This window comes from Callithrix jacchus, chromosome 19 (assembly GCF_049354715.1).
Source record: "Callithrix jacchus isolate 240 chromosome 19, calJac240_pri, whole genome shotgun sequence".
NCBI lineage: Eukaryota > Metazoa > Chordata > Mammalia > Primates > Cebidae > Callithrix > Callithrix jacchus.
Genome location: NC_133520.1, coordinates 12,006,591 through 12,019,559, shown reverse-complemented (window position 1 = coordinate 12,019,559; position 12,969 = coordinate 12,006,591). Strand labels below are relative to the sequence as shown.

At 43.7% G+C, this 12,969-nt stretch overlaps 1 protein-coding gene across 4 annotated transcripts in view; it reads right to left on the bottom strand.

Annotated features, from left to right (window-relative positions):
- The window catches only part of ESRRG (estrogen related receptor gamma), a 656,445-nt gene extending 655,362 nt beyond the window's left edge, over positions 1-1,083 (bottom strand). For all 4 annotated transcript variants that reach the window (XM_035280541.3, XM_078356579.1, XM_054248101.2 and 1 more), the window contains exon 1: positions 898-1,083. Coding sequence is in view for 1 of the 4 variants with exons in the window: in XM_054248095.2 (XP_054104070.1) it covers positions 898-899 (2 nt within the window). In the remaining 3 variants the exon portion in view is untranslated. The remainder of the gene's footprint in view (positions 1-897) is intronic.
- Between the last annotated feature and the right edge of the window lie 11,886 nt (positions 1,084-12,969).

Genomic DNA, 12,969 nt, shown 5'->3' with positions numbered 1-12,969 from the left:
CGTGTGGCGCAGCAACGCTGGCTCCACTCGCTCCGGGCTGAGGCTCAAGGAACCCCGCCAGTCTGCTGTACCCCAGTCCCCTTGACGTTTGATTTCTAAAACCGCAGAGTCTGTAGCTCTGTCATTTAGAAAAAGAGGACAAGGTCAAGGCCTATGGACCAACCGCCACGATCCGCTTGTGCCTTTGCTTTCACTGCACGCGAGTCCTGCCCTGCAGCCGCTGGAAAATGGTGTCCCAGCGCCCAGTTTACCTGGAATTCAGGGACCTGACCTTGTGTCTATTTCCGACTAGTCCCAGCCTGAGCCCATGTCCTTCCTCTCCTCTCCCCGCTTTCCGCCCAGGGCAGTTCTGAAATTTTGATTAAGAGAGATCTGTCCCCGCACTCCAGAGGGACGGTCCCAAACTGCCAGGCTTCATGGGCACTGCGTCCTCATCTCGAGGTCGGAGCCACTGCGAAAGGAAAGGTCTCCATCTGGACGCACCTCGTCCCCTCCCCCAGTGCGCCGGGCTGCGCTCTGGGGCTGGCTTGGGCACGCGCTTTTCCTCCTCCTCACCCCGCACACCGCTCACCCCCGCACATTTTTATTCTTTATGAAACACACACGCCCACCCCGCCTCCCACGTAAAGGCCAGTCTCGACTCATTTTGTGCCCAGATGCAAACTCAGCTGGAAGTTGAGAGAAGAGGTGAGGGGAGGGTAAGAGATGCTGCGAAACAGGGAATGAGAAGGGAGAAATCAAAGGGGGAGGAGGGACAAGTGTGGAGCTGGAGGTTGAAGGGGCAGAGGCGGAGGCGAAGGACTGAGCAAGGGGCGCGCGTGGCTGAGGCGGCGGGGCTGCTGCGCCTCCTCCCAGCCTTTTCGCCCGCGCGCATAGAGAGGTCAGGCGTGGACTCACATTCACCGACTGCAAAACTGCTTTCCTTGCTACTACCAGAGGGCGTTTCGGGGTTCCCCAACGTCTTCTTCCTGGCTGCTTGCCGCGTGAGAGCAGAAATAAAACAAAACAAATCACGGGACCCGACGGAGTCGGGCCGCTGGGCGCCTCCGGGTTCGCTCTCACTTTGCACTCGGAAGCCGGCACGAGGATCCGGGCTGCGGCGTGTCGCCTATAAATAGCAAACTTTTTGACCCAAGCAGCTAACAAATGAGAGGAGCAGGCGTGCATTTTGCTCAAGATCCCCCCCTTTCCGGGGACTACCTGACTCCCACCCCCGCCCCACTTGCAGTAGTTGTGAGAGGACAGATTCGGAGAGAGAGATGCAATTTAATTGGATTAGAATTTACAGTAGTATTGTTACCTTTGCGGGAGGGGGGAAGAATCGCGCCATTTATCTGACCCTCCCTACCCACCTACCTTTGCTACCCTAATCCCCCACTCCAACTGGCACTGGCCGGGAGGGACCAAGAGCGGAGCTCCCAGGGAGGGTGGCTGCGGAAGCCAGGGGGCGGAGGGGGCTCCGGAGCCGGTTTTCCCTCCGGGAGTACTGAAGTGACTGGGAGGGAAAGCGGGAAGCACTTTGAGGAGCTGGCGTTTTCTTGAGGCACTGGGACAGGAATGTAGGTAACCCAGAATTCAGAATTTTGGATGGAAGTGCAAAAGGTGAGTGCAGAAGGCACAGAGGAGTTCCTGCAGCGCAGGTTTCCTTTCCCAGAAGCGGCAATAATCCACTCAGCAACTTTACGTCCGTCGACCCTAGGCTCTGGCCTACCGGGAGGGCAAACGCGGGCACCCGGGTCCCATCACCGCTTGCTTGGTGGTGCCAGTTCTAGGGTGAGCGTGGGCTGCGGGATGGGGCCGTGGGGTTTTGCCTTGGGTTCTTTCTTACTAATCACCCCGCACGCCCTCACCCGTCCCTAGACGCCCTTTTGCTGCACCTGCTACTCACACCTGCAGACCCACCGGAATCTACTTGACTGGGATTCCTAAACACAATTTACTGCCCTCCTTTCCCCTTTCCTTTTGGCCAGGCCGGATTGTGGGTTGTGATTGGCTCAGTAAGATTTTCATTTTCATTCTAGATGCTTCCTTAAAAATAAAGCCTCCCGAAGATAACAAACACTCGCTCCCCACACCAAACTCCCCAAATTCGGGAGGATGCTTCGCTAAATGTCGCACAGAAACCGGGGTCAATAGGACAGTCAACAAGGATGGGTGTGGGGATTGAGTATGTTGCAGCTGAAGCCAGGTACCGGGAGAGAAGAGTCCGCAGGTGCAGGAAGTTGCTCTGCTCCTCTGTGGACGCTCAGGCCTGCGTCGTGGGGGCCAAGCCCGCCCCTGGGCCTAGCTGGGGGGGGGGGGGCCGAGGGCGGTGGTGCTTTTTCTTTCCAGTGCCCCACCTTTGCCCAGTGCAGCAACCTGCACCCTACACAGAAGGTCAAACGCCTAACCTCTACTCGTACCCCAAAGGGCAAAAACCGAAAAGGGTTCCCCATGCAGTTTCTGTGGTGGCCTTGCTGACCCAATCGCGCCTTTCCTAACACCGCTGCCCACAAGTTACCTCCTCTTAAACGCAAAAGTTACTCTGTTTGCCCCAGAATCCGGTTTGGAAAGAGTGGAAAAACGCACAAGTGCCAAGGGGGCTGCGGCTGCGGGGTGTGCCCGCCGCCCACGGCTCCAGGCAGGGGTTTACGCGAATCTCTGCCTGTCCAGTCCCTGCAAAGACCGCGCCCGGGGCGCCAGAACCGACGGCCTGCGTTTCGCCGCCTGCCGTCCCTCCGCCAGGGTCCCAAGCGCGCTTAAGGGTACTCGAAGACGGGCTTGGAAGTAGTACAGGCGTCCCGGGATACCGCTGCCGGGCTTGTGCGCCCCTGTCACCTACCTGTCCCGGCCTTCCCGCTCCAATTGCTGACCAGATTACGGAGCCCGGCCTGGAGCCCGCCGCCTCCAGAGGAGCCCGCCCTCGCCCTCCCCCACGCGCCTCTGCTCTCTGGGACGCCCGGCCTAAAGCAGGGCGGTCTCTCGCGGGCTATTGGCTTGGGTCAGCTCCTAGGATTTCCCCAGGCTTTGCGGCCCCTATGTTGGTCTAGGCCAGCGCCTCACCTTCCACCCTATTCCATCTCCAATCCCCTTAGGTGCCCTCGCATCCCTCCTCCAGAGTCCAGGCTTTGAAACTGCAGCAACTTGGCAAAGAAAGCGGATGGGAAGCCCTCCTAGCGGGCCGAATGTGGAGGTCGGGTGGGTGGGTAGGTTCTCGTGGCATTTCTCAAGGTTCTGGGTGTTCGTCTAGGGAAACCGGCCCTGTGGGGGCAGAAATGACAGACGCACGGACAAGCGTCCCTGTGGCTGTGTGCAGCGCGAGGTTCACGTCTATTGTTTTATGCCTCCGGGAAAGCTACCCCGCGTGATAGATCTTTTCAGATCCCATCACTGGAAGAAAAACCCTGGTGATAACGATTATCTCCCGCTCGCGCTATCTCGCCATCGCCCCAATTCATCTCCCTCTCGCTCCAGCCCCTTGGGGAGATGAGGAGGGCGAGGCGCTGGCAGGAGACTGCCCAAGCCGCTGTCCTCGGACGGGGAGGAGAGGGAGAAGCACGAGGCCACCTTATTCGTCCCTTTCTGCTCCGGGCTGGGAGACAGGACACGGAGGGTTTCTTTCTCTCTCTGCCAAGCCTCACGCTTCTTTCAAATGATTTTAGTCTGGTGCTCCGGTCTATCCATATACATTTCCAATCTCATGGCTCATAAACTATTAGCAAAATGGTTTCATTATTCACCTTCTGTATTCTACAAAAGGGAGAAAAGAAAGGAGCGGAAGGCAGGCACAGTGGGGGCGGGGGACAGTCGTCGGACACTAGTTAACAATGATGCCGCCCGTGTTTAAATCATGGCTCAGACTGCCTTCTTCAAGCCGACACTCAACAAATCTGGTCGGTTTCCAAGGATCTGTAGCCGACCCCTTCTCCCCCTCCCCCTCTCCTCTCTGTCTCTCTCTCCATCCATCACTATCCATCTCTCCTTAATACTTGGTATTCTGGAAGGACCAGATGAATAGCGGAGATACTGCAAATCCATTATTTGCTTCATTAGGTGTCATCAATAAGGCACGCCCTTTAGATACGACACACATAATTAATTGGTTAGATTTTCTATCCCCGACCCCCTTTTGGGTGGTGTTGGTGTTGGGATCCTGTGGCATCCCTGAAACCAAAACATGAAGTCTACGTTGATAACCAAGAAGTTGACTTAGAGGTCCGTGTGGCCTTAAGGTGCCTTACTGGGCACCAAGTCCTCCTCTTGCTTCTGCAAGTGGGGAAGTTGCAATGAATGATGTGTGGGAGTGTGGGTGAATGTGGGCGTGCTGGTGAGCATCTGCCCCTGTGAATGTGTATAAACAGGAGAACGGGGGGATGGGGGCCTAACAGATTTCAGAGAGAGAGAAAATGCAGTCAACAGCCCTTACTCAAGGTCTTTGTTGGATTCTGAGAAGTGTCTCTCTCTTTCACACACACACACACACACACACACACACACAAAGTCAACCCAAATTAAAACACAAATAGCAGCAAAGTGACACGTGGAGGCCTGAGAACTGAGGGCAAAGGGCTAAATAAGGTAGAAAACTGCGGGCAGGCGGAGCTGGCAGATGCAGCAGAATCCGGACCTGCTCCTCGGGTGAGGTCCATGATGAAATTAGGTGTCTCCGAGAATACTGTTACCTTTCATATAAATATTTTTAAAATATAGAATGACTGTCACTCCTCCTCCAATTCATACGTACTCTTCCCTGCACTTTTTGAAAATATAAAGGACGCTAGGCAAGTGAGCTTGCGGTAATTATCCCTGGATAGAGAAACCAATCTGGCTGGGAGAGGCCCCTCTGTAATCGCCGGCGGCGGCGGCGCGCGGGCCCGCGCAGAGGCCGGGGACTCCGGGCTCTAGCTAGGTCACCGCGCCGCTCGGCCGCCGCTCGCCGGCTATTTAATATACATGGGGTGGGAACGGAGCGAAGCGGATCTCCGAGACTGCCCGTCCTGCAGAAAAAAAAAAAAAAATCAATTTGCTATTTATTTTTGAAATATATAGATTTAGGGAATTTTTTCCAGCCCGACCCCGTTCAAGAACGGCGGCCCACATTTAATTACGTCTTTTAATGACTTTTCCCTTATTTGCCACAGCTATTTCACGTTAAGGGCGGGGGCGGGGTGGAGTTTCTTTGGGGGTTTTCAATTCCGGTATCTTCAAAAAGATTTGCCTTATGTGTTAATTGCATGCTGTTAAGCACATCTGGGACTGCGTGCTGACCAACTAGGACCAACTTTTAATTAACACATTGACCCGGCGACGAAGCAGCCGCCCAGCCTCCCCCTCGAAATATGTATATTAGCCGCGCGGAGGCGGCTCGGCCCTCGCCGCCAGATGCACGCGAGGAATTGCCTGCGTCGAGGGGCGGGAGGGGGTGCAAATTGCAACGGTTCTCTCTCTGTGAGCATTTTTTCTCGCCTCACCTCTAGGAAAACAACAAAGAAAAAGAGTAAATGAGCGGCTCCTGGAGCAGGCTTCTTACATCCTTTAAGGTGTGCCTTGACTCCAGGCAGGGGGCTTGGAGGAATGGGACGGAAGGCCCGCCAGAGCTATTTTCTAACCAGCCTGCCTTGGGCCTGAGTGAGGACTCCAGCCTGGGCTCTTTGAGTGGACTGAGTTCTGCTAATGAATATGGGAATGCCCTGGTAGAAGGAGAAAATGAGCCACTGATGGCCTTTTGCGGTTCTGGTCTTCCTCCCTCCCCCAATCTCTCCGAGGCTAAGCCACAAACTCTGGGGCTCCGGGTCCCAGAAAAAGGAATACGGGTGTTCCCACACCCCCACCCCTTCGCCTGTTCCCTGCTTGGAGCACGCTGTCCTCAAGATAGGGTAAAGGAAATGAGTGGCTGTTTTTAGGACTCCAGGCCCTTTCTCAGAGTTCTAAGCTATTCAGGGGAGATCTTTAGCTAAGGCCAGTCAAACCCAGGTTGGAGGGAGAAATAAACCTAGAGCACCTGAAGAGATGATGCCACCTGCAGATATGCAATTTCACCCTAAGTAATTTCATTCAGAATTGATGGCGTTTCACTGGAGTGGTGCGTTCAAAGTGAGTGCCTAGCTTGCTTCCCTGTAGAGCACAAATGCAGGTTAATCCCCAAATACGTACTCATTTTCTATTTTCTCATCTAATCTCAACTGTCTCGCTCTTCTAAGTGCTTAGCTTCTGCATACAAGCCTATAAAAAAATGTCAGAGTGGTATTCCTTCCCCCAGCCATAAAGAAGTTGGAGTGAATCACTCCCAAGTCACCATTTAACGTCTCCTCCAGGTAACAGTTGAAGTTTCTTGTTTGACATTTTTCATTCCCCAATACAGAACTTTTCAATAAATATGCAGTGCTGGCGTGAGGAGAAGTCTATGTCACAATAAATTCACAGCTATATGCTCTAACTATGTGGATGCTTTGGAAAATTTAATGTGACAAGATTGCTCCCCAAATTCCTTCCACCTCTTTTCTTTTTTTTCCTTATTCTCCTTTTTTTGTCCTTCTCTTGAGTCTACTTTTCCTATCCACTTATCAGAAAATCTGCAAAATTTGAGACTGAAAGGATAGAAAGATAAAGACAAGAAAACAAAGTTCTATTACTCAGTATTCCTCTCAGCTCCTCCACGTCTTTTTATATTCAGATAAAGGTGTAATCAACGTACATCTTTGACCAGGGAAAAACCAATCAGCTGGTAAATTACAATGTCCCTTTGCAAAGATAAGGCCTTTGGAAAGTTAGCACAAATATCACCCAGACCCAGCTTTATTGCGAGTTTTAGTGGACCACAGCTACTTATTTTAGCTCACAAATTGATCTGCAAAATTGCAGCACACACCTGATATCCAGGGGATAAACAAGAGTTGGTAACTCCAGCTGGTTCTTCTTTTGATTTACTCTGCCTGGTAAGATGTATGCTGGAGTGTTCTGATAAGGAAAAAGAAAAAAAAAGGAGTCAGCAGTTTGATTTGGAAACTCTTTTATTGCTGAATATGGTTGCAGGTTTAAACTAAAGAATGTGTTTCTGCTGGGGACATTTGCATGACACATCCATATGCATTAGCAGCTGCACGGTGTTATATCATCAGTTCCTGTGAGCATTTATCTTTTTTCCCTCCTTCTGTCTTTCTCAAAGGAAGTAGGTAAGTGGCTTATAGGAAACCATATAGACTTTAAAGATGCAAAAATCTTACTGTTTCCTTCAGGCCCTCAACACCTAAGTGGCCTGTAACAACCTGTTTCTTTTGAAGATTTTGGAATATTTGAAGTAACTAGCCTGTATGGTTACCTTTTGAAATTAAAATAACAAATCAACAGTGTGTAAAATAAAATATCTAGAGAAAGGGGCCTTGATGATTCAACTCTGTGGTCAAGAAAAAGGCGCTGTCATCAATGTCCTTTTGATTTGCTTAGAGACATTCCAGAGGAACTTTTCATTAGCTAATTTTTTATGTCGTCAGTCTTTACTTTTGGATTCTTGATGGAGGTAATACATTTGAGGGAAGATAGCTAGGACCTTGGCATGTTGGCATGTAGCGATGGTGTCAGAGAGCAAAACAGCAGTTCTGGAAGATGTTTGCTTTTGCAGACATTGTATGATGGTACGGGGGCCATTGTCTGACAGTCACAGCAATTGTCTGCACTGTATCCTACCAATACCATATGTCATGTGTCTGATTCTCTGCGAATTCCGGTGGTCTCTAAGCCATAGGAACTACAATGTCAAATTGGAATCAGAAGGAAATTGAGTTCTTTGTCTGATTCAGTTCAGGCACTCACGGTGTTTTTTTAAAAAGAAAACCACATTTTAACATTGAGGTAATTGGGAAGTATTTGGACCAAAAACCAAGAGAAATAATTTAAGTCCATTTTTTGAAATCACCTCTCATTTTTGGTCCAAGTCAATGTTTCACGGAATTGTTTACAAATAATCTGAATCATGCTCAGATGTTTCTATCAAGTCAAATTCAAAATGTGGGTATATGGCAAAGTGAATCAAAAACCTTACACACACTCATACACACAGCAAACAAAAAGATAATCCTTAATCAGGAATGTTGGTGACTAACAAGATATGCTACTAAAGATATTATGGTTTTTCATCCATTTTTGTAGTGTTTTTGGCACAAGAAAATGTATTTAGAAAAAGTGAAATGACAATAATTAGTAAAATAGTGCCATCCATTTTTCTAACATACTTGGAACTAATACCCACTATTGTACAAATGTGCATGTGCAATGACACATAAATATGGATGAGTGTAAATAATAATCTATTTGAATGTCTTGTTTCCAGATGTTTGCAAATACTACCTTTGCATTGATTTGGCCTAACCAAAAGGTAGCTAAGATCTCTGCCATTCAATTAAATCCTAGGTGTTTTATGTGTCACATGGAACAACTTTCTCTTGCCCTCCATTACACAAAAGGTTTTTGGTAAAAAAGAAAACAAAGAAACCTCTTTAACTTTAAAACAGTAATTCAATATAATATGGGTAAAAGTAAAAACAGTTATTTGATATTATGTAATGGAAAATATTACCAACTTCAGTATTTTACTCAACGATTTCAGTGATAATTAGAACATCCAGTTGTTGGGGATATATAGCTTAGCTGTTTAGATGAGAACATAGTCCAGAATTGATCTTGCGGTTAATTGTGTCTGTATTTGAGAGTCACATATCGTATCCCTTAATCCAATCAGCCCTGGACAATTGTGTCCCAGAGGTTATTGGAGGGCTAACCAAGAATGTAGATGAATCTGCACATATCAAAGAAAAACCTTATTTTAAAAAGAACATATGTTACTTGCAGCATTAAATACAGAAGAGAGGGAGTATATGTTTGTAATTCAAATGAAATCTTTTGCAAAATTTATCAGAGAGCAGGCAAAAGGAGGGAGCAAAGAATACCTAATTGAGGCTACAAGGAGAGTTTGGGCATGGTGAAGAAAACTACTGTTCCTACCTTGATATTAGTATATAATTTAAAACTTTTATAGATAGGATGCTACTGCTTCAAAGTATACCCATTTTATCTTTTTAAGGTAAAGAGAAGATTTGTTTGTTTGCTTACTTTGAGGTTGGACATTGATATTAAACATTTCTGGAAGTACTAATGGTATGAGTAACTTAGGATGTGGGAGATCCAAAGGAGTTGCATAGTTGCTCATTCACCCATCTCTTGGTTACACTTGCAGAATAATTCTATTTCTCCCTCAAAGACTTTCTTTGTCATGGGTCATAATATCATAGCCTATTTGAAATATGATGTCTAACAAAGATAAAACATAGACCATTACAACCAGTCATCCTTAGTTCTGCAGCTACAAATCAAAAAACAGACAGAAGCTTTGTTAAGTCAGTACTTAATTCTATGACCATTTATTCATACTCACTCTTTTCCTTTTAACAAAAAAATTACAAGGCATACTAAAAGACAAAAAAGTTTGAAGAACTAAACAAGCATTAGAAAGAGTCAGATATGGCATGAATGTTGGAATTTTCAGCCCAGGATTTTTTTAGAAAAGATTAATATGCTAAAGGCTTTAATGGAAAAAGTAGAAAATATGCAAGAACAGATGGACAATGCAAGCAGAGGTATGGAAATTTTAAGAAAGAAAAAGAAATGCTAGAGATCAAAAACACTGTAAAAGAAATGAAGAATACTTTTGATGGGTTCATTAGTAAACTGGACACAGCTGAGAAAAAAATCTGTGCACCTGATTTTTAGAGACTTGCAAAACTGAAAAGCAAAGAGTAAAAGTCTGAAATAGAAAACAACATTTCTAAGAAATGTGGGACAACTACAAATGGTGTACAACACACACAATAGGAATACCTGAGGGCCAAGATAGAAACAGAAGCAACATTTGAAGCAATAATAACAGAATTTTTCTGAACTAATATCAGACACCAAATCACAAATTCAGCAAGTTTGGAGAACTCTAAACAGGATAAACACCAAAACTTCCCCAAACTATGTGTAGGCATATAATATTCAAACTTCAGAAAATCAAAGATGAAGAAATCTTTAAAGATGGCAAAGAAGAAAAAAATGTTATCTAGAGAGGACCAAAGATCTGAATTACATCCAATTTCTCCTCAGAAATAATGCAGTCAAGAAAAGAATGGAGTAAAAATTTTAAAGTATGGAGAGAAAAAAACTCTAAGGCATGGAATTCTGTACCCTGTGAAATTATTCTTCAAAAACGAAGGAAAAATTGATATGTGCTCAAAAGAAATTTGAGACTTTGTTACCAGTAGACATGACTTGCAAAAAATCTTTTTAAAATTTCTTCAGAAAAAAATATGATATAGGTAAAAAAATTCATATCTACATGAAGAAAGGCAGACCATCAAAGAAAAAATCAGTTAAGGTAAAACAAAAGCTTTTATTTTCTTATTTTTTTAATTAATTAAAGAAATAACAGTTTGTGCAAAATAATAATAGCAACAATGTATTTTACCATTTATGCACATATATAGGCTTATGTAGGTGTATGTATTAGGAAATAAATGACAGCAGTAATACTAGGAATGAGAGTGAGGAATTAGAAATATTTTATTATAAAGTAATAATATTACCTATGAAGTAGTATAACATTTAGCAGTAGACTTAGATTATTTATAAATATATATTGCAAATTCTAGGTCAACCACTAAAAAAAGGTTAAAATCAAGTAGTTTAGCTGATGTGCTAAGAAAGGAGAGAAGTTATAATAATATAAAATGCTCATTTTAAACCTCAAAAGGCAAAATGGGAGCAAAGAACAGGGATAACGAATAGAAAACAGTAACAAATATAGTTGATATTAGTCCAAGTATGTCAATAATCACTTTGAGCATCAATAATCTAAATGCATCAATTTAATGACAGACATTATCAGAATGTATCAAAACAGAAGACCTGACTTTATGTTGTCTATAAGAAATTTACGTTAAATATAAAGACACATACAGGTCAAAAGTAAAGAGATAAAGATCTACCCTGTCAATACTAATCAAAAGAAGATGAAAGTAGCTATATTAATTTCAGACAGAGCTGACTTCAGATTAAGAAAGTTAATCAGAGATATAGAGGGGCATGATATAATGATGTAATACTTCAAGAAGACAGAGCAATATTTAGTGTTTATACCCCTAGCTACAAAGCATCAAATATGTAAAACACAAACTGATAGAACTCCAAGAATAAATACATCAGTGTATTATTATTAGAGTTGGAGACTTATAACCTCTCTAGCAGAAATGGACAGATTCCAGCAAGCAGAAAATCAGTGAAGGACATAGTTGAACTCAGTAGCATCACCAATCAACTGAACGTGATTGATGTCTATACATAAAATTGTCCAAGAACAGTAGTTTACACATTCTTCTCAAGCTCGAATGGAATATTCATCAAGATAGAACACATTCTAAGCTCCTTAATAAAATTTACAAAATAGAAATTACACCATGTCTGCTCTCAGACCACAGTGGAATTAAACTACCAATGAATAACAGCTGGAAAGTCCCAAAATACTTAGGGATTAAAAACACACTTTTAAACATGAGTTGGAAAAAAAAAGGAAATCTCAAAAGAACTTAAAAAATATTTTAAACAAAATGAAAATATGAAATATTTTAATGAAAATCTTGAAATATTAATGTTAGTGAGATGCAGGGAAAATAGCGCTTAGAGAGAAATTTATAGCATATACTAGGAAAATTGAATGCGTATACTAGGAAAAAGATCTAAAGTCAATAATCTAAGCTTCTAACTTTGGAAAGCAGACTATGAAGTGTAAATAAAATCCAATGTAAACAGAAAAAAAGAAATAATTTAAGTTAGAGCATAAACCAATGAAATAAAAACAGGAAATCATAGAGAAAAATCAACAAAACCAATAGCTATTTTTAAAAACTCAATACAATCGAAAAGAATTTAGTTAAGCTATCTATGAAAAAATATAGAAGACACAAGTCACTAATATCAGTAATGAAAGAGAGAACATCACTACATATCTTATGAACATTAAATGGATAATGGTAAAATATTATGAACAATTCTATCTCTATAAGTTTGATAACTTAGGTGCAATGGACCAAGTCCTTGAAAGACACAAGCTGCCAAAATTCACATAAGAAGAAATAGACAACTTAAATAGGTCTGTATCTATTAAAGACACTTAATCAATAATTAATATCCTCAACAGAATGTAACAGGCCCAAATGTATTTTCTGGTGGATTCTGCCAAACATCAAAAGAAAAAATTATACCAATTTTCTACAGTCTCTTCCAAAAGATGGTAACAAAAGAGTATTTTCTTTTTTTTTTTTGAGACGGAGTTTTGCTCTTGTTACCCAGGCTGGAGTGCAATGGCAAGATCTCGGCTCACCGCAACCTCTGCCCCCTGGGTTCAGGCAATTCTCCTGCCTCAGCCTCCTGAGCAGCTGGGATTACAGGCACGTGCCACCGTGCCCAGCTAATTTTTTGTAATTTTTAGTAGAGACGGGGTTTCACCATGTTGACCAGGATGGTCTCGATCTGTTGACCTTGTGATCCACCCGCCTCGGCCTCCCAAAGTGCTGGGATTACAAGCTTGAGCCACCGCACCCAGCCAAAAGAATATCTTCCAATTCATTTTATTAGGCTAGCATTATTTTAATATCAAAAGAGGATAAAGACATAACAAGAAAAGACAACTATAGGCCACATATCTCTTGTGAACATATATGCAAAAATTCTAAACAAAATATTAGCAAACATAATTCAAAAATATGTAAAAATAATTGTACACCACAACTGAGGGGGGATTATCCCAAGTATACAGGACTGGTTCAATATTTTTAAAAATTAACATAACTTCTTATATCAACAGACTAAAGAAGAAAAATCACATCATCATATAAATAGATGCAGAAAAAGCATTCAATAAAATCCGACATCCATGTATGCTAAAATTCTCAGCAAACTGAG